General features: G+C 40.3%; 1 protein-coding gene and 2 long non-coding RNA genes across 4 annotated transcripts; all 3 read right to left on the reverse strand.

The window, feature by feature from the left end:
- Positions 1–6,251: 6,251 nt before the first annotated feature.
- LOC311253923 lies at positions 6,252–11,167 on the reverse strand. 2 transcript variants are annotated; one of them, XR_014622056.1, is made up of 9 exons: positions 10,935–11,167; positions 10,680–10,807; positions 10,440–10,535; positions 10,216–10,313; positions 8,891–8,966; positions 8,522–8,676; positions 8,180–8,290; positions 7,928–8,042; positions 6,252–6,950 (listed from the first exon to the last, which is right to left on the reverse strand). It is a non-coding gene; the product is annotated as an uncharacterized lncRNA (long non-coding RNA). The 2 variants fall into 2 exon arrangements; XR_014622057.1 differs by having other exon boundaries at positions 10,216–10,535.
- An 89-nt stretch (positions 11,168–11,256) lies between these two features.
- On the reverse strand, positions 11,257–16,478 carry LOC311253918 (uncharacterized protein; the record flags this gene model as incomplete). Its single annotated transcript, XM_084384376.1, has 10 exons — positions 16,329–16,478; positions 13,590–13,708; positions 13,296–13,454; positions 13,071–13,115; positions 12,869–12,961; positions 12,698–12,772; positions 11,909–11,973; positions 11,708–11,810; positions 11,469–11,585; positions 11,257–11,364 (listed from the first exon to the last, which is right to left on the reverse strand). Exons 1-10 carry the CDS (start codon positions 16,432–16,434, stop codon positions 11,257–11,259), a joined length of 990 nt encoding a protein of 329 aa, XP_084240502.1. The 5' UTR covers positions 16,435–16,478.
- Positions 16,479–17,413: 935 nt separating this feature from the next.
- On the reverse strand, positions 17,414–18,998 carry LOC311253920. Its single transcript, XR_014622054.1, has 3 exons — positions 18,828–18,998; positions 18,583–18,699; positions 17,414–17,496 (listed from the first exon to the last, which is right to left on the reverse strand). It is a non-coding gene; the product is annotated as an uncharacterized lncRNA (long non-coding RNA).
- Positions 18,999–21,145: the final 2,147 nt, after the last annotated feature.

Raw genomic sequence — 21,145 nt, forward strand, 5'->3', positions numbered from 1 at the left:
TATTTACAAATATAGCCACAGATGAAGACAAAATCAATCTTGTATGGAAAAAAGCATAAAGAATTGCAATAATCGAAGAATCGTGGCCAATAATCGAATCGAAGCTCCCATAATCGAAATCGAAACGAATCGTGAGGTACCCTTGTTGGAACACCCCTAAATATTAAGTGATGTGACGACAAATCAGAGCGATTTAGAAAAAGGCTTTTACAGAAAGCATCGTTGTCACAATTGGGAGCATAAATGTTAGCCAAAACCACCCGGGTGTTGTGGAATCTTGCCAGCAACTATGATAAATCTGCCTATTAGGGTCAGAGATGGTAATGGAACGCACAAAGGGAACAGATTTATGTAACAAGATGGCTGCACCCCGAGATTTGCCTTGAAATGAGAAATGATAAGTCTGACCTACCCATCCCCTCTTCAATTTAGAATGGTCCGAGTCTCTGAGGTGGGTCTCTTGCAAAAAAATTACAACGGCACCAAGATGGTAAAGATGGTGCAGTATCTTACTTAGTTTTATAGGATTATTGAGCCCTTTACAGTTGAAACTAGTGAATCTAATGGCACACTCACTGGCTGAAGTTGCATTAGATGGGGTCATAGCCAGCTAACAGGAGTATTATGTAAGAGATATTATGATGATCTGAGGCAAAGCTGGAAGTGAAAACTTGACTGATGTAAGACAAGAAGAAACAAAACAAAAAGAGACAGAAACAGAAAAAGAATAAACCTTTCCGTACCTTTCCCCTCCCACCCGTCCCTCCACCCACATGGACTTTAGCAGAAGCATCCCCCCAATCCGTCAAACCTCTTGAAGAGAGCCTATAATAAACAACTGAAGAACTACAACTAATTAGGCATTGGAACTGTAACATGGGGTAAAGTCAATGAAATTACACTGTAATAAATGTACTTATAACCAAGCCAGGTAACTAAAGCTGACTAATAAATCAATACATTAAACAATCCTATTGAACAATAATACGAACATTAAGCAATAAAGAACACTTGCAGCATCTCACAATCAATTGTGTCATAACAGTAAGGCACCTATAGTGCTACAGTTTTTGCCTGAGGTATTCCTGCATTCAAGTGGTCACTAGGGCTGGGCGATATATCGATATGAAAAATATATCGATATATTTTTAAATGTGATATGGAATTAGACCATATCGCATATATCGATATAGTTCAAATTTGCGCTGTGATCCTTGCTCCAGGCAAGCTGCTGACCCGGAGCTCTCTGCACTGCTCCCCCCGCCCCTCCTTTTTCACCACAGAGGGGGGAGGGGCAGGAACACACACTCCGGCACTCTTCAACAAACATGGAGGAAGCAACAATGTCTGCGGAGCACACACATCCCTAAACTTGTGTATGAAAGACACGTAGACTTGTAGTTCATCAGACTTGTGTTTTTAAAGACTGGACATTTGACAGGACTATAGACGGTAAGGGGAGACGATTAGCCCGGGTCAACTTCCTTAGCCGCTGTCGGACACCGCCTTTCTTTCCCCTCTTCCTCCTCCTCGTCTCACTCCAAGTGTTTGTAGAGGTGCGCATAAAGTCATTGTTGCAGTTAAAAACATATTCGTCACTGGAAGGGGAAAAGTCCACAGTTAGATCCACTGGGAGACCATGGGATTGAAATCCGAAAAGGATGTCACGACTGTATTGAATCCTACTTGTGTGAGGAGGATTGACAACCAGTCCCAGTGTGAGATTCAGCGTGGCCGTCAGGAAAAGTAAAAATACTATCTACCATCTTCGACTCAAGCGCTACAAAACTATCTGAAAAGTGCGCCTAAGAGCGTTAAAGACAGGATGCCACTGGTTTGGAAGTTAGTAAACACTGTTGAGTTAATAAACAACTAAAAACACACACGCCAACGCCTTCTGCCGGTCGCCACAAGAGCAGCGCCCAATATATATACACTCACCGGCTACTTTATTAGGTACACCTGTCCAACTGCTCGTTAATGCAAATTTCTAATCAGCCAATCACATGGCAGCAACTCAATGCATTTAGGCATGTAGACATGGTCAAGACGATCTGCTGCAGTTCAAACCGAGCATCAGAATGGGGAAGAAAGGTGATTTAAGTGACTTTGAACGTGGCATGGTTGTTGGTGCCAGACGGGCTGGTCTGAGTATTTCAGAAACTGCTGATCTACTGGGATTTTCACGCACAACCATCTCTAGGGTTTACAGAGAATGGTCCGAAAAAGAGAAAATATCCAGTGAGCGGCAGTTCTGTGGGCGCAAATGCCTTGTTGATGCCAGAGGTCAGAGGAGAATGGCCAGACTGGTTCGAGCTGATAGAAAGGCAACAGTAACTCAAATAACCACTCGTTACAACCGAGGTATGCAGAAGAGCATCTCTGAACGCACAACACGTCGAACCTTGAGGCGGATGGGCTACAGCAGCAGAAGACCACACCGGGTGCCACTCCTGTCAGCTAAGAACAGGAAACTGAGGCTACAATTCGCACAGGCTCACCAAAATTGGACAATAGAAGATTGGAAAAACGTTGCCTGGTCTGATGAGTCTCGATTTCTGCTGCGACATTCGGATGGTAGGGTCAGAATTTGGCGTCAACAACATGACAGCATGGATCCATCCTGCCTTGTATCAACGGTTCAGGCTGGTGGTGGTGGTGTAATGGTGTGGGGGATATTTTCTTGGCACACTTTGGCCCATTAGTACCAATTGAGCATCGTGTCAACGCCACAGCCTGAGTATTGTTGCTGACCATGTCCATCCCTTTATGACCACAGTGTACCCATCTTCTGATGGCTACTTCCAGCAGGATAACGCGCCATGTCATAAAGCGCGAATCATCTCAGACTGGTTTCTTGAACATGACAATGAGTTCACTGTACTCAAATGGCCTCCACAGTCACTAGATCTCAATCCAATAGAGCACCTTTGGGATGTGGTGGAACGGGAGAGTCGCATCATGGATGTGCAGCCGACAAATCTGCAGCAACTGCGTGATGCTATCATGTCAATATGGACCAAACTCTCTGAGGAATGTTTCCAGTACCTTGTTGAATCTATGCCACGTAGGATTAAAGCAGTTCTGAAGGCCCGGTACTAGCAAGGTGTACCTAATAAAGTGGCCGGTGAGTTTAAATGCTGCCCTTACTAGTGTTTGTCATATTTTGTTCTTTTGTAATGTTCGTTATTTGCATCTGTGGATTTGTTAGAGAGAAGAAAATCTGTAATTTGATTTTAATAAGCCTTTTATAGTTGTCAAACTAAAAAAATTTTGATATTGTACTTTACTCATATAAATATATTTATTTCAGAAAAAGATTGGCCTGTTTTATTTTATAGGCTATTTTCATTTAAGATATTTTTTTATTTAAATGTGCACCTTACGGAGCTTTGATTTCAAAAAAGGTACTCCTGTTGTTATACAGTATGTTTACATTTTATTGGTATTTGAACAGCTGAGCATTTATTCATGAACCAGGTGAAGAAACCCGTTTATTATTTTTTCATTTGATTTTGCAACTGTTTACTGAAATAGCCGGTTTCAATAAAACTACTTGTGACATGTCATATTTGGCTTTGACTGAACATTTGCTCTCACTTTGCGGAAAAAATATCGGGATATATATTGTATATCGATATTCAGCCTAAATATATCGGGATATGACTTTTGGTCCACATCGCCCAGCCCTAGTGGTCACCATGAGCCTTGTTGAAGAAAATCAAGACTGGCAGGAGTAAACAAGAAAAATAAATAAATAAAAAAATTGGTGTCATATCAGAACTGTAGTTCACTGAACACATTAAGAAAACATGACATCCAGGATGAATGGCAAGTGTAGTCCTCAGGACCAGTAACAGTAGCAGCCCAATAGCAAGTTAACATGCTAAATAGTGTCAGGAGTGCTGTGATGTAAAGCGTAGAGTGCGATGGGCCCGGTCCAGCATAGGTTTGTTATCAAGACCAAGTATGTCTTGTAGGAGCTGGGCAGCAAACTCGGTAGGACGAGGACCTTCTGTGCCCTCAGGCAGGCCAACTAAGCGAACATTATTCCATCTTGAAAGACCCTCCAGGTCCTCGCATTTCTTTGACAGGGAGTCAACAGTGGCGGTTGGCTTGCTAACGTTAGCTCGGAGGTCGGATAGCTCCATGTCGTGAGCATTGTCTGAGCGCTCGAGGTCCGTGATCGATTCGCCATATAAAGCAAGTCTGTTCTTAAAGGGCTCCAAAGCCGCCACGATCTCTCTTAACTGCTGCCGAGATGGTGGTATCATACTTACTGAGGATGTCCGAGCGCATTTCGTCCATCATCTCCCTCATGTTCGGCAACAGGGTGATGTGGCCGGGTGAGCCATCTCTCCCCTGGTCACTGCATGGCGCTGTGCCAGCCTGTGCAGGTTAATGTGGGGCAGCGCTGCGGGTGATTAAAACCAGGTGTGTTGGTCGCCGCTCTCCCGATCTGCTTCTGCTGTGCGGTGAGTCTGGCGTGTTGGTCGGCGTGCATGTCCGTGTCTCCCTGTCGTGTTATTAAGGTAGGTACCCTTTATTATCTGCTGTTTCATCGCAAATTTATTTGGCTCTTGGGCTTCATCCTCCCGCTGCAGTGCTGGGAGCGACAGTGAGCCGGCGGGCGCGAGCAGGTTGGGTGCAGTAGAGCTCAGAGGTATGCTGCTCGTATTTGTCTGCTGCTGCAGTTTTTCACTTATTGCCCTAGTTGCGACACATTCTCTTTTGCTGTGCAGCGAGGCTGCCGTAACCAGCGGTCCCCCATTCTCCTAGTTCTGCATCTATCCATTTGGCGTCCTGGTGCGTTCCGGTCATCGGCCACCATGATAAGGGTTGCTGCTGTCCTGGCTCGGCTCCGGGTGGACTGAGATGTGTCATACTGTCTCAGGTCACTGTATGTGGTTACAGCCTCAGGCCCAGTTTGAAGGCGTCACGCCATTATTGTGCCCACACCACGAAATCCAGTCCGAGTCCAGCAGAGTTGGCTCACCTGTCTTCTCTTGATTTAACACATTATTTTCCTTTATTGATTTAAATATCAAAGATTGTTTTGTGGATTTAATTTAGGTTGCACTTAGTTTATTATTTGTTTGCTAATGGTTTAGATTGTCTTTATTGCATTAAGCTGATTTTGGGTTAAAATATTATTTTCTTTCTTTGTTTAATATTTGATCCAAACCTAAGTTGGTTTATATTGTGGTGTTAATTTTCTTAAATTCCTTAGTTGTAAACTGAATTTGTTATTTCCTTTTTTTTTGTGATATATAAAATATTTCTATTTTGTTCTGATATTTTCTTTGGGTTTCTTTGGTATTAATTAATTGATTAATTGTGTATTTGGTTTCCTTTTCTTGCTTTTTAAACCGTAGATTCCCCCAGAGGTCCCCACACTGTGCCTTGTGTTAATTTTGTGTTTTTCTTGTTTTACAACAGGTGCTGAGGCCCAAGCGAGTGGCAGTCCTCCCCTGGTGGTGGTGTTTGACACAGTCTTTTGGTTGCAGTGCACTGTTGGTTTATAGTTTGGATTTTGTCCCTTTTTGAGTTCCCTGCCGCCATGGTGAGCCCCAGCTCACCATTGTTTCTTTTGCCAGTGTGGTGGCTCTATCTGCATATTCCCCCTTGGGTCAGCTAACCCTGCAACCCTCCTTTATTTTAAGGTCATTTTAAGCCATTTTGTTAAAGTATATTTCTTTGAAACCACGTCCTCTGGCCCTCGTGATTGTACAAACCTGTGTTGGATAGGGCTGCAACGATTAGTCGACGTAATCGATTATGTCAACAATAAAAATTTGTAGACGCAAAACTTTTGCATTATACCGATGCCTAGAGTCTTATGCCGTTCCTCGGAGAGGTGGCCAAAGTTATGTCGATTGCTGCTCAGCGGCTTATACCGATGCCTAGCCTTATGCCGTTCCTCGGAGAGGTGGCCAAATTTATGTCGATTGCTGCTCAGCGGCTTATACCGATGCCTAGCCTTATGCCGTTCCTCGGAGAGGTGGCCAAATTTATGTCGATTGCTGCTCAGCGGCTTATACCGATCCCCAGACTCTTACCGTTCCTCGGAGTGGTGTGCCGCTGTTATGCCGCTGATATTCCACCGACACATGACGGTGTGTGCCGCTAGAGAGCGTTATGCTCCTGAGAGACTGTTGGATGGGTACCGTCCCCTGATGGATATGCAAATGTAATGCCACTGGGCTGGTTTTACGACAAGTGCTGCCGTAAATGTATACATTGTTGTAGTCTTTTTTGACAATGCTAACTTAGCCTACGTTCCTTTATTTACGGCAATGTGTTATGTGTTTCTTTTGGATGTTATGTTGGTGGGATGTAGGCATATAGACAGTAATTACACGTGGGATTCTTGCAATATGATAGCAAAGTAATATGTCTAAATTTGGGCCGATACACTACTTAAAGCTAATGAAAGCGATAGCCTTAGCTAACATGGCTACTGTTAGCCCAGCCACCGTAGCCAGTCTGACTAATCGATAGCAGAAACTTTGAGCCAACCAACTAAACAATACTTACTGACAGGCTTCCTTTACTAGGAGAACACAACAATACATTACTTCGTATAAAAAATTCAGTCTGAATCATTGTATCAAACAACTGTTGGAAATTAATGTATTGGGGTATTTTCTATGATCCACCTTCAGATAGTCTGAAATGACAATCCACATATGTATTGTTTACACCACATATTACTGTTAATTCAAACATTTGCTTGAGAGTGAAGATTTAGTTACATAGACTTACTAGTATATGAAATGTGTTTCTATGAGTATTTTAGGCTAATTGGACGGGGGTAAAATACATAACAAACATTAGAGGGTGTAGTCATTTTTTATTGTCAAAAACTCTCCATAACACAAACAGATAACCATTGTTGAACAGGTCAGGAACGATTAGTTGCTGGAGGGTGAATGGTTCAGCAGAGAGACCTGGTGAAAGTAGGAGGAGAGAAATGAGAGAGAGTGAGGGGGGCAGAAAAAAACAGAGCTTGCAGAAAAGCTTGAAGAAAATTTACAAAAAAGTCTAGTTCGTTGCTTTCTTCTTGGCAGAACACAAATGAACCGTTAGTACTACACTAGGGATGAGAGATTCATTAAGCCTGACAATGACACACTGAAAGGATAATGGTAACAGGTGTGAGGCATATTAAAAACAGTGACTTCAAACTACAAAAATATAGTCTAGAAATGGTTGTTTTGGTGTTAGAGGGTTATAGACACTGTGACTGATCTAACTATTAATCACAGTCATGGCCTGTGGGAAGTTTTGGGCCAATGAAAACCCTATGTGGACAAACAAAAATTCTGCTGCAGGCACAGGTTTGGAGAGGTGACCATGACCACTGGGCTGAACAGCGTGCATATAGATAATGCTATAGATAATGTGTGAAACATCAACCGCTAAAAAGGCAACTCATACTGAGTAGCGTTTGAGAAGAATGCTTAGTATTTTATGATTTTTTTGCAGTTGGCTGCAGACTGCAGTTGGCCTCACAAACAATGCCCGGGTCCCCCACTGACGCTGACACTGAAAATGACCCTTACCTCTTGCTTGACCCCCACTGACACCATATCTCTTTCACTTTGTTATCACTTATGGTTCTGTCTGTCTCGTTATCATGTTGTCTATTTATTGTTTATTGTTTGGCACATGTAGCTTCGAGACCAAAACAAATTCCTTGTATGTGAAAACCTACTTGGCAATAAACTTCTTTCTCATTCTGATTCTGATTTTAAGACCAGAAGTTGTAATTGAGTAATATTTTAGTAATGTAACTGTATTCATACTTTAACACAGATTTTCAGTACTCTTTCTACCACTGGGTTTCTCGTACAGAGCTCATAGCGCTTACCAGAGGGGAGGAGTTTGAACAGGTTGTGTCCAGTTGTGCACAAATGTTTCCTACCCGTTTTAATCGCCTGGTTCCTCTGTCGGAGCGCAGGTATGGCTACAGAACGCTGGGTGAGGTGGCTCACTGTAGTACCCACGACTCTCTCCTCTCCTCCCTTGCCCAATATATCCTTGAAGAAGAAGAGAGATATGAACAGTTTAGGTTGACATTACAACACAAGTGTTTGCTGATATGAAATGTAGCTCAACAAAGCCAAAAAACTGCAACCGAGCGCACTGTTATGAATCAGAAAACTGGCATTTATACCTCCAGGGAAGGATTTGTATAGCAATCCACAGGCAGTGCAAGGTTCAATAGTGTACATGCTTTTGAGTTCTTCTTGAAAAGCAGAAGAAAACTTTTGAAGATTCACAACACCTATTGAGAAAAAAACAAGACATTAATACATAATTAAAACACAGAAGGAGGCTAGTGAGGGAGGCCACCAAGACACCTATGACTACTCTGAAGGAGTTAAAAGCTTCAGCAGCTGAAATGGGAGAGACTCTGTATACAACAACTGTTGCCCGGGTTCTTCACCAGCCAAAGCTTATGGGAATACTTTTTATAGGCACTGTATATACATTTGCTTACGTTATTGTTACTTACTTTGTAGCCATCTGTAATGTGCTCTCTTCCGGAACCATTTACTTTGATACAATGTCCCTAAACCTCTTGCATACAAGTGCAATCTTTGCGATGGCCATGTCTCCTTCCATGAGGACGACTTCCAGAAACACCTCCACAAGAAGTTCATCAGAAAGCTGTGCAGACAAATTCAAATAAAATTTTAAAAATTACTGCACCAAAACTTTACTTGAGTATTTATCCAAATTAGAACACTGATGTACTTTGTACCTTTTGGCATATATGTGGATGTGTTGGGTTGCACAAAATGTCAGTGAATGATGATGATCGCTTATGACTGGTAATTACTATGCAAGTAAAAATTGTAGTTATCATTGAATAATAAAGTACCTCCTCAAAGTGCGTTGTGTGAGGCCCTCCTGTTGTCTGCACACATTTGGCACCTGGGGCAGTTCCACTTTCCAACCTGCCAAGTCATGGAAAAGGCATTAAGTTTATTTGTGGAAGCTTGAATATGTAACTGCAGCACTTGAACTCTTTCGTGATTAGTTGAAAAACAGTGGTGTGATGATACACCCAGCTCATGACAGAGACACTACATGATTTTGGGTTCACGAGAATGAGACGTTTTTTGAACACTATTTGCAAAGACAACTTTGAATAATACTAAAAAATAGTGTTTGCACAAAATGCAAAACAATGCTGATCCATCGTGAAATGTTTTAAATAGTTCTTATCTTGTAATGAACGTCATTTCAGTTCTAACGTGTGACCTTGTTACTGAACTCCTTTCCATAAATTCAAATGAGAAATTAATAGATAATAATAATAATAATAATAATAATAATAATAGTCTCTCAATACTTAAAGTGCAAACATAGACTGACAAATTTTTTGTTCAAGCGTGATAAAGACAGCTGGCTACAACTACAACGACAATTCGCGTAAATTGTCGGTCACAGTAGCAACACCATGGTTTAGCATCTAAAGCTCGCAGTCACTCGCAGATGCTTGTAAAACTTCGGCTATGCTATCTGTGGGTGTCTTTGCATAGTGCTCATGTTAGCCGCAGTGTACGGCACTATTTTGTAGTATTAGTGCTTATAATAGTGCTTACATGTTGTTCCCGTCTTGTCTGTCACCGTGTGCCGCTTATTGCTTCCACCAAGCACTCTAAATGTTGCCAGTTGAACGTCAGACTCTGTTATACGAGCTGCCGCTCTGCATTTGTTCTGTAGCTACTCATATCGCAAGACAGCTTTTAACCTCCACGAAAAATAGCTTAACGATTTTATATCGCGAGACCTCGTGGTACGGGATGATTGTTGATCACTATACTAATTTGTGACATTTGTGATGCTGCAATAATGTCATTGCTTAATGTATTAGAAAATGACATAGACTTTATTTTCTTCAAAATTGCTCTGGGGGCTTCTGTTAGAAATTCAAAATGTTTTTTATTTTGAGATGTGTATTTTTGTGCCATTTTTAGACGTTCTATTGTTTTAAAAAAATATATTGACACTTTTACACAGTAAATGTTTTTATACAAAAATGGACTACTGTTATCAAATATCCACTTGATTTGACAAATTTGGATGGGTAACGCTATATAAATAGAAGACAGACTTGAAATATTGCCCTATGCTTTACCACTCACTACAATCTTTGTTTCACTTACTTGCAAATACTATTTCTTAATGTTAATACATTACCATTCCATCTTGTTCCACAAAAAGGTGGTACTTAGCAGAATACATTCTGCTTCATACCGGCAGATACTGAACCGCTGTGTCAGCCACTCGATGACTACCTGGAACAATTTTTTTTTTTATTTGTCATTGTGGTTTTATTGTCACAATTCATTTAATCCCCCGGGCAAGAAATAATTAACTTTTTATTTGTCTAACTTGGACACAAAAGTATATGTTGTACTTACCTCTGGCAAAATGACCTCATTTAAGTAGGCATCTCTTTCAGCAACAGCCACTTGTTTGGCAACAAGCCCTTCTAACCTGACAATGAGTTCTCCTGTCTGAAATATTGATAATGACAACATTAATATTTGCCTTTATTTTCATATTGTATGCGTTTCATACGTAGAGACACCATGAACAATTTTTTTCATTTGTAAGGTGTTAATTAATATATTAGCATTACATGCATGTATAATCTTTACCTTTATGTCGTCAAAAACAGACAGGTGGTCACATAGAATGCTTTCAGTGTTGGGTCGTATCCTGTGTTCCTGAACAGGTACATTCTGTTTGACAGAATGCGACCTGACAGAAGATCTATCTCCAAACACTGAGAATACAAAATAGTTTAATCAGTCCAAATACCTTTAAAAAGCAACATGTCAGGTTTGAAAAAGGATGTCATTATTCTTTCAAACCAAACCCCAAACCCAAAAAGGGAAATCTGTCAGTAATACCTTGATCTCTTTGTCAGTCAAAATGCTGTCTGCCTGGGTGGATTCCACAATATCTTTATCCCTGCAAGAAGTAAAAGCATGAACTATGAGGTCGGCTTGTAATTGCCATATAGCAAAGACATGTATTTGAGAAAATGTTCCTAATTGACTTTTGAGCTGGAGGACAACACTTAAAAACATTGTAATTTCTTTGAAAGTCAGCTTGCTAAAGTACCGTACTACTAGCACAATTTAAAAACATCAATGTTCAACAAATTATGGTCATATTTCATACAGTAATGACAGAACAATAAAATTACAGCAAATTATTTGAGATATTTTCTTAGTTTTTTTTAAAAAATTGTTTTAGGTTATTTAATGGAACATGTTGCTGAATCCTGTCCTCCTCAAATTTTATTTTTTCCAGGTCTTCTTTGGTGAGTGGGAAAGTCTGTGTGAATGACAAAAAATAAAAAAATAAAAACATAAATAACATTACTCTGAATTCTCTTTGAGTAAACATTGGCTTTAAGCGAAAAGTTTAATATATCTGACCTGAACACTCAGGCCTTTTATCATCTCAGCCGCATTGTGTCTTCTTAGAGTTCGACACTGGTTGAGGGAGAGATCGTCATTGCTGACATCTCTGTTTTGGACCTCATTCTCAGCTGCCTTTTTTTGGGATAAAAACATAGTCACAAATGGCATACAAGACAGTTATTTCTTGTTGTCATCCTGTTTGTGTGTTTTACAAATGATGACAGCTCCTAACAAAGCTGAAACAGTTTACTTACCGAGCACACAAAGATCCCACAGTTATCATGGTCTCTCTGCCTCCACTGCTTTGGGAATGTGACCTTCCATCCCTTGAGCCCTCCGTGGTTTCTGAAGACATTACTTTGATAACAAAACATAAGGGGTCACATTTCTATGACAGTAATTCCCTTGCCTAAATTTTTGAACCACCCTCTGAATTTTGTGTCTTCACTTCTCACCTCATTGTTGTTTGAATCCTCAAAGAATCGTACAATCTCAATTCTTTGTTTGAGAAGTCTAGTACCTAAGTCATAAAGATACCAGAAGCACATATATCTGCAGTTACATCTTTTGTTTTGTCTAACAGTGAAAAAGTAATGCTTTTGATAGCCACAGTGATAACTTCTAACCAAGTTATCGGTGCATTTATACATTTATATATTGTCCATCAGTCTCTGTCTTATCACACCATTAAGGCTATACAAAATAACATATCAATTATACAGTACATCATTACAAATTAAACCTAATGTTCTATGACTTTTTTATTGCAGCATGTCCACTGTGTGAGACCTATATTTCTATGCTGGACTTGAGTAAATATGATTGTCTTCTTAAAAGATAAAAATGCATATTTACATGTCAAATATGAGCTCAACTACCATGGGGGAATGCAAAACTCCCCTTTAGTAACTGATGAAATGTCTCACATTACACTTATTATTTGTGTTATTTATTAATATTAGTGTTCAAAATTTCTTGCATAGTATTTCAAATATAGCATCATATGTTTATTGCATTCTTCATTCTGAATGCATGTTTGGGTGATAACTTTTATACTACTTTGGCTACTGTTTACCTGCTGTTCACTTTAATTCTTGAAGTAAAATTACACACAAATTTAACATGTTGCTAACACTGTGCTGCAGCAAACATGGTCCAAGCATCTCTTTTGAATAATTATATTGATATACATGTGTTTAACATCATTTTTATGACATGGTTGATGTGCTGTCATGTTGGCCTACCCAAAGGATGAAGTGGTTTCCAGTCTCAGGAGTGCTGTGACCCACAAACCTTGGCAGAAATATTCGGTCTGCAGTCTAGTGCAGTGGAGACAATAGCGATTTCAGTATTAAATGTCCATGTTAAAAAGACAGATTGTAAAGACATACATCTTTCAAGAATGGCAAACCCACCTTTAAGTGTTTGACAGTTTTGTCCTGGACATGGCCATTTCTTATCCAGTCCCGACTCCACAGAATGTTGTCAAAGTGAGCCAAACTCACAGACTGTGCAGTGGGGATAAAGATTTATAAGTGTTACTGTCTCCTACCTTTACTGAGGATGTTGTGTTTGTTCAGAATTGACAAAAGCATACACACAAGTACTTCATATTACCTTACTGCAGGCCCGTGTAATCTGTGCCACTCTGAAATTGACAGCCTGAATAAAAAAGATGGTGATATCAGTTTTTGCAGGATTTAGCACATAAAAATTGTCACCACACACTTGAGTGCACACTGACATGAGCCACAGCATTTATCTTTAGTCAGACTGCATGTCTGACTGTAAACATATACGTCTTAATAGATTTAATAATGTTAACAGTACTGTCATACTCACATCATCTGTCAGCCACGGCATCGTCCATGAGGTGTCGTCCAGTAAATCCAGAGGGCAAACACTCTTAATGTCTTTTATTGAAATCTGGAAGTTTCTCCCGATTTTAGTCAAAACTTGATTTTCGTCCCGAGATCCAGTTAGAAGACTTTTCAAAGTGCTCTACAAACAGCAGTGTTTTCTATTAGCTTATACAATTCATAATCATTATGGAAGTACAAAATGAGAAAAGTTATGTTCACATTGTACGATTTTCAAACTGTTTTTATGTGAAAAACATCAGATGCAGCTACTAACCTTGTCCTCTTCAGATATGCAGTAGTTGCTGGCCTGAAAAGTGATGTCTTGGACCTTGTCTGCTGGAACAGCAATAGGTGGCGGTGGAAGTGGCAGTGTCCCACTGCCAGATGTTTTCACTGAAAATATACATATTGAAAGGCATATATTATTATTTGGTCTTTACACATGTATAAAGGCACTATTCCTTAACAGCGGTGTTATTTATAATGTAAGGGTGTATTGCATGTCCTCGGTTGTTAAATAATGGAAGAGCAATGCAATAGGTTGCATCCTGTGTGCTGTGATCACAGAAATACAGATACTTTTAGTTTTTCACTGTCATAGTTGTGCGGGTGGTTCATAGTGTCACAATGTTTTTTATAATACAACTCCTATATTTCTACTCCCATATACTAAACACACCACTTGAGTCTCCAGCTGGTCCAGAATGCTGCAGCACGTGTACTGACAGGAACTAAGAAAAGAGATCATATTACTCCTGTATTGGCCTCTCTGCACTGGCTCCCTGTAAAATCAAGAATAGAGTTTAAAATCCTTCTCCTCACTTACAAAGCTGTTAATGGTCAGGCACCATCATATCTCCAGGAGCTCATACTACCCTATTACCCAACTAGAGCATTACGCTCCCAGAACGCAGGCTTACTTGTAGTTCCTAAAGTCTCCAAAAGCAGAATGGGAGCCAGAGCCTTCAGTTATCAAGCTCCTCTTCTGTGGAACCATCTTCCTGTTTTGGTCCGGGAGGCAGACACCCTCTCTACCTTTAAGAGTAGACTTCAGACCTTCCTTTTCGATAGAGCTTATAGTTAGGGCTGGCCCAGGCCTGTCTTGGACCAGCTCTTAGTTATGCTGCTATAGGCCTAGTCCGGGGGACAAATGACACACTGAGCTTCTCTCTCCTCCTCTCCTCTCCATCTGTATACATTATGCCTGTATACATGCCCCATCTCTGCATGTCACTGACTTCACTTCTTCCCCGGAGTCCTTGTGCTCTCTAGTCCTACAGGCTCCCATGGATCCTGGCCGCGCCTGGGTCGTGGATCGTGGATGCGCCTACTGCTATGGCCCTGCCTGATCATGGATGCGCCTACTGCCATGGCCCTGCCTGACACCCACCACTACTGTCGCTAATATTAGTCATATCTCTGTTACATAAATCAAATCAAATCAAATCAAATCAAATTTTATTTGTATAGCCCAAATTCACAAATCACAGTTTGCCTCAGAGGGCTTTACAATCTGTACAGAGACGACACCCTCTGTCCTTCGACCCTCGATTCGAGTGAGGAAAAACTTGCCCCAAAAAAAAGGCCCTTTTAACAGGGAAAAAAATGCGGAAGAAACCTCAGGGAGAGCCACAGAGGAGGGATCCCTCTCCCAGGACGGACAGACGTGCAATAGATGTCGCATGTACAGAGCAGATCAACGAGATCACAATGTATTCAATTATAAGCGATGGTTGACAGGAGTGAAAGTACATAAAGATGTATTACAGCCTCTATTATATTAAGACATGGCATTGAATTTAGTGCCAGCGGTATAATTTCCTTAAATTTTGCTACAGCACTATCAGATAGACATCTAGTGAAGGAGTTTTTGCCTAATGGTGTGTAGTCCAGTAATAGAACTTCAAAAGTTATTAAGTGATGGTCTGATAAAAGAGGATTCTGTGGAGAAACTGTTAGATTTTCAATCTCGATACCATAAGCTAGAACAAGATCAAGGGTGTGGTCAAAACAGTGAGTTGGTTTATGTACACACTGAGAGAAGCCAATAGAGTCTAATAATGAGATAAATGCAGTACTAAGGCTATCATTAATGACATCCACATGAATATTAAAATCACCTACAATAATTACTTTATCTGATTTGAGGACTAGACTTGATAAAAACTCAGAGAATTCAGATAAAAATTCTGAGTAAGGACCAGGTGCTCGATACACTACAACAAATAGAACTGGCTGTAAAGTGTTCCACGTTGGATGTGAAAGACTCAGAACAAGGCTTTCAAATGAGTTATAATTTAATTTAGGTTTAGGAATGATTGACAGACTTAAGTCATAAATAGCTGCAACACCACCTCCTCGGCCGGAGCCTCGAGGAATGTGAGTATTAATGTGACTGGGTGGAGTCGATTCATTCAGGCTGACATATTCTTCAGGATGCAGCCAAGTTTCAGTAAGACAGAATAAATCAATATTACAGTCTGAAATTAAGTCATTTACTAATACAGCTTTCGATGACAGGGATCTGATATTTAGGAGTCCGCATTTAATACGTTCCACTACTATTATTGTAATGCATTACTACATACTATCCTTACCGTTAACCACTACTACTGTTATCACTAGTAATCACATTTCCAGCATTGTTGTTGCTGTGATGCCTCTTTATGTGCTTTCATTCCTGTCAACCATCCATTATAATTGTATACATTGTGATCTCGTTGATCTGCTCTGTACATGCGACATCTATTGCACGTCTGTCCGTCCTGGGAGAGGGATCCCTCCTCTGTGGCTCTTCCTGAGGTTTCTTCCGCATTTTTTTTTTCCCCTGTTAAAAAGGCTTTTTTTGGGGGCAAGTTTTTCCTCACTCGAATCGAGGGTCGAAGGACAGAGGGTGTCGTCTCTGTACAGATTGTAAAGCCCTCTGAGGCAAACTGTGATTTGTGAATTTGGGCTATACAAATAAAATTTGATTTGATTTGATTTGACCACTGTTGAAAACATGTAAACAAACCTGAAGACCTGAAGACCAGTGTGCCCAGCGGACCCAATGTCAGGGGCACGGATGACAGTTTTCTGATGTCATCAAGGAATTTGTTGTTAATGCAGCAGTTGTGCATCTCCAACAAAATCCTCACTGTCTGCTTGAAATGTACCTCGTTCATTTGGGTGAGCGAGTACCTGGTAGCTGCTAACTCGCAATTCAGCTGTTCTGCTACAGATTTGGAGCGTAAATTGGGGCACAAGTTCAAACTCCTTAAACTTTCCTCTGGTCTCTTCTGGTGGAAACGGTCGTACAATTCGTACCTCTCAGTGGTTTTGGTAACTGGATGGGGCAGTATCCATCGGTCATCGTTTTTTGTTGGTGGTTGTAAGGGGGAATGTGTACTGAGGTTTTTTACCCAGGCCATTTCAATTTGGAGTTTCTTTTCTGCTGCACTTGCCAAATTGTCTGTGGTTGGTGGACACAATTGCCCTGCTTCGATTGTTCATGTGTCTGGCAACTTGGCCAGACACATCTGAGATATAGCATGTTGGGAATGCTTTAAAACTAAGCAAACCATCAACATGGTCCCTAGCGGACTCAGTCCAGAACAAAAAGTTCAAATAGTAGACCAGTCCATGAGGGCAAGAGAAATGCAGTACTCCACCTGTAAATAATAAAAGAAAGCATAAACATAGAAAAAAAGACCAACGACACATAATCATTTTAAAGACATCTCATTTTGAAGTCTAACCTCCAGTCTTTTGCAGCTTCAAGAAAAGCTTCGGGTACACTTCCTTGAAGTTGACGGGCTCCTCCAACCTGTTCACGAGGTCAGTGACAGATCCCTCATCACTGACACCAAGTGCATTACAGGCCTCCTGCAGGTCTTTCTTTAGAGGCTGTGGGTGTTTTGGACAGTAGTAGTTTTTTTGTATTACATTGTTTAGACAATATAAATGACGAAAATAACTACTGACATTTTCAATATAACACACCTTCTTCAATTCAAGCAGGGACAGAATCGTGTCTTCATCCAACTGCTTTGCTGGCACTTTTGAATCTTCTTTTCTTTTTTTCATGCCTTTCTTTGCCTCTGTTTTTGGCGGCATGTCCCCCTTTCTAACATCCTCCCCCATCCAAGGAGCCAATGTTGAGTATGATGTCTTGGTCTCATATGGGTTTCTAGTTGATGTACCTGGGATATTTTTAAATGATAAAAATAACTTTCATTAACATTAACAACATACTCTATGTAATTTACAGATATGCAGGCCTGTGTACTGCGTGTGATATGTAAAATCAATCCAATTGTACTGTTTTCCGGTTACTCTGAATAACGTGTTTTTTCTTTAGCTCACTCACAGTCCTGGCTACCTTGACAAAACTTAAAATGCACAATAAGTGACTTTAAATGAGGGAAAACATACAAATCCCCTCAAAGAAATAACAACACAGAAGACAGCACCTTGGTCCCAAAAATAAAATGTAAATCAGTACATGTGCAGTAAGCCAACAGAAAAGTCCTATATTCATTACTACAAAATATGAAATTGGGCTGATTTTAAATGAGCATTTCTAGCAAAAAGTGTACTGGAAGCATTCATGATCGTTGTTGTGGACTGATGGCTGTGATCTGTATGCACTTTTTATATCAAATGAATTATGTGAATAACAGTTTACTCTGGACAGAACTCACTTAAGGGTATACTCCCTCTTGTGGCATAAGCGAGCAACAATGTGGTAAACTTTTATAACAGGTATGTATAGTCCTGTCTAGCTTTGATTATAATTTTGGCCACAGGCAAGTGATGAGATGACAGTGTGAATTTTCTGTACAGGCCATTCAATTCTTTTGGATGCATACTTAGAAGAAAAATGAGGGTTGTGAGTGATAAAAAAAATTGAGTCTTATTCTACAAAATCTATGTTGTATTTTGTGAAAACGCGAGGATATCTCCCTTTTTCAAATTAGACGACAAACCATAATTAAAAGAACACTCTTTTTTCCAGTTTTCGTTTCAGAATAGGCAATTGATTGATATGAAGGTACACAGATAAGCTAATAATTACCTCACAAAAGTTCACTTGGAGCTTATAAAAACAAATCAAAGTTATGCCAAAAGTGTTTTCAATTTTCCGTACAAGAACAATGTAAATCAAATGTTAACAGTTTCTGTTTGACGAACCCATCCCCTTTCCTTGAGCCATTTTTGTCTTGTCATGTAAATGTGGTTATGGGGCCTAGGATAGGAACTTTAAATGTCTAATGCAATAAACTAACCTGATATAAACCCCTCGGCGATCATTTCCTTGTCTAGCTGTTCCCATGCGCTGTTGATGTTGATGCTGAGGTCTTCTTCTGTGAGAACCTCTGGATCAGGCCTCTTAAATGTAGAGACTGCAAAAAGTCATCATATTAGCAACAGCAGTGTAGAATGATATAAACAATAGCTGTTCTTGATAATTAGCATAATTGCAAACAACACTAAGTTTAGTTAGATGTTCATGTATACACTGCAGGCTCACCTGGTATGTCAAAGGCTACCTTCCAGTTTGCATCTGCGATAATAACTGGAGGGCAGTCCCCACACTGGTAACAACTGAACATGAATCTGAAGTCTGTCAATGACAGAAAGTGGTGTAAAGCTCTTCGAACCGTTTGGTGGTGGAAACGGTTGTCATTGAAGAATGACAGGGTTGACGGCATGCGACCAGGAGCGGTTTTGTTCTGAGAAATGCATAAAAACCTGAGTCAAAAAAATACATCCAATTGCTGTTGTCACACACAACAGTCCTGAGACATAACTTTTCTGTTACCAATAACCTCAACGACAACTTAAAATAGAGAGTAAGTACATTTAATGATGTCATAACACGTAAAGCATTATATAGTGTCTAATTTCAATGAAAAGTAGCTTAAAATAAAGACCAAAGGCCCCTGGCAGTAGTTCATCATTATTTGCATGACAGATGACGTTCAATAAAGATTTTCACTCTAAACATTAACACTTTGCAGAAAGCAGAAGTTCACATAACGGGAGGGTCAGGAAGACACGGTCATTGAAATTGTGGAACCCAGACTTGTAGTCCTGAAAACGCACATGGTTCTTGCATATGGGACACTGCTTGATGGCCACGGAGATACCTGTAGATCATTTAGGGTCAAATGAAAACAAGATGACAAACAAACACAGATGAAGACTTAATATGTACAGTATGTGTAACATAATGATTGACAGACAGACAGACAGACAGTCAGAAAGGACAGACAGAAACAGATGCATGTTTTTTAAACTATCAACATCACTTGCCTTTTTTAATGTATGTGTAGCCATAAACAGTTGCCTGAGTGGTAATGATGTTGTAGGGCAGTAGATCTGGTGGTGTGGGTCCCGGACAATATGGGCAAGTGGTCTCTTCTGGAAAGAAAACATTGGGGGGATCCTTCTCTTTACTTCTGAGATCCACTGGTAGCTCCTGGAGTGGTGGGATTTTCTTTTTAGTATACAAATAGTTGGTCATTTGACATACATTTCTGTCATTTTCGGCATACGCTGAAATTTCAGCTTCCAACATGTGTATTTCTGTTTCCAGATCGTCTATGTCATTTATCAGGATGTCTGAATTAGGCAGGAGAAGATCTGGGGATTCCTGAAAGATCCACCACATTGCCAGCATGCGGTGGAGACAACAATGTGATTTCCCAGTCCCTCTACACTGGCAGTTCCACTTACCAGACACTGAGTCAAAGGTTACTCTAGTGCGCCCACATTTGCACCAGTTATCCATCTGGCCAGTGTATATAGAGAAGAACACCCATCTTTTGGAGTATCCCATGTCACCATAAAAGAGGGGGTATACTGTGTCCACTACATTTTCTAAGGCAGCTTTATGCATGCTCTCACACTGGTCAGACCACTCCTGTGATATTAATCTTTTTTTTCAGTTAGAGTAATTCCATTGCCAGTCTAGCATACTACTTAAATATTGTAAGGAATACTGTAAAATCATGGAAACCACTTTTTTTTTTCCTTGTGAGAGCTTGTATGCGAGCAAAACTTACCAGCCATGTCTTCAAGTCATCAGGTAAACACTGTCTCTGGTATCAAAGAGTGGTACTGACCTCACGCAACACACTTGAACTATGGGTAATGGCTTAGCGCTGATCTACTTTGCTATAGCCTACATAGCCTATGATTCATATCGTTTGTGGTATGACGTAAGGCAATTGATATTGGGGGTTGTATAGAGGCGGTGGATGAGCTGTATACACTACCCAGCAAGCAACTTTCTGTGTAATAAACATGTAATAGCCGTCAATTGCAAACCTGATGACTAGGCTAGAACAAGGCTAAATTTGGGTATGAGGATGTTGATTAAATCTTCACATATAGACCACATTTCACCAGTATTTGCAATACTGGCTTAGATGTGAGAAATTAGAAAAATGAGGATAAGATCTAATTTGCACATTTTAAAGGATAAAAGGTTTGTTTATGGCACAAAAGAAAGAGAAAGTTGCATAAAGCAGCCCCTTTGGATCAGCGGTCTCGTGCTTAGTATTCTCCTGGGCGGGTGGTCACGCTATCTAGTACGCCACTGAGTCGAGAATGTAAAGCATTGTACAATTCTTTCACTCGTGTATTTTGCTTCGCAAGTACGGTCTCTGGCAATAAGTGCTCGTGTTTACAGTGTCTGCGCCTGCGCTTTCCAGCAGGAAGCACAATTGTTGTTTTACATTAATGTATGAAAATACTACCATGATCTCAGGGAAATGTGTGCTGAAGCAGGAGTGGTATATGTAACTATTATATATATATACATACATCTCTAGTTTCTGACAC

Source organism: Pagrus pagrus (genome assembly GCF_965226575.1).
Source record: "Pagrus pagrus genome assembly, contig: HAP1_SCAFFOLD_70, whole genome shotgun sequence".
Lineage (NCBI taxonomy): Eukaryota > Metazoa > Chordata > Actinopteri > Spariformes > Sparidae > Pagrus > Pagrus pagrus.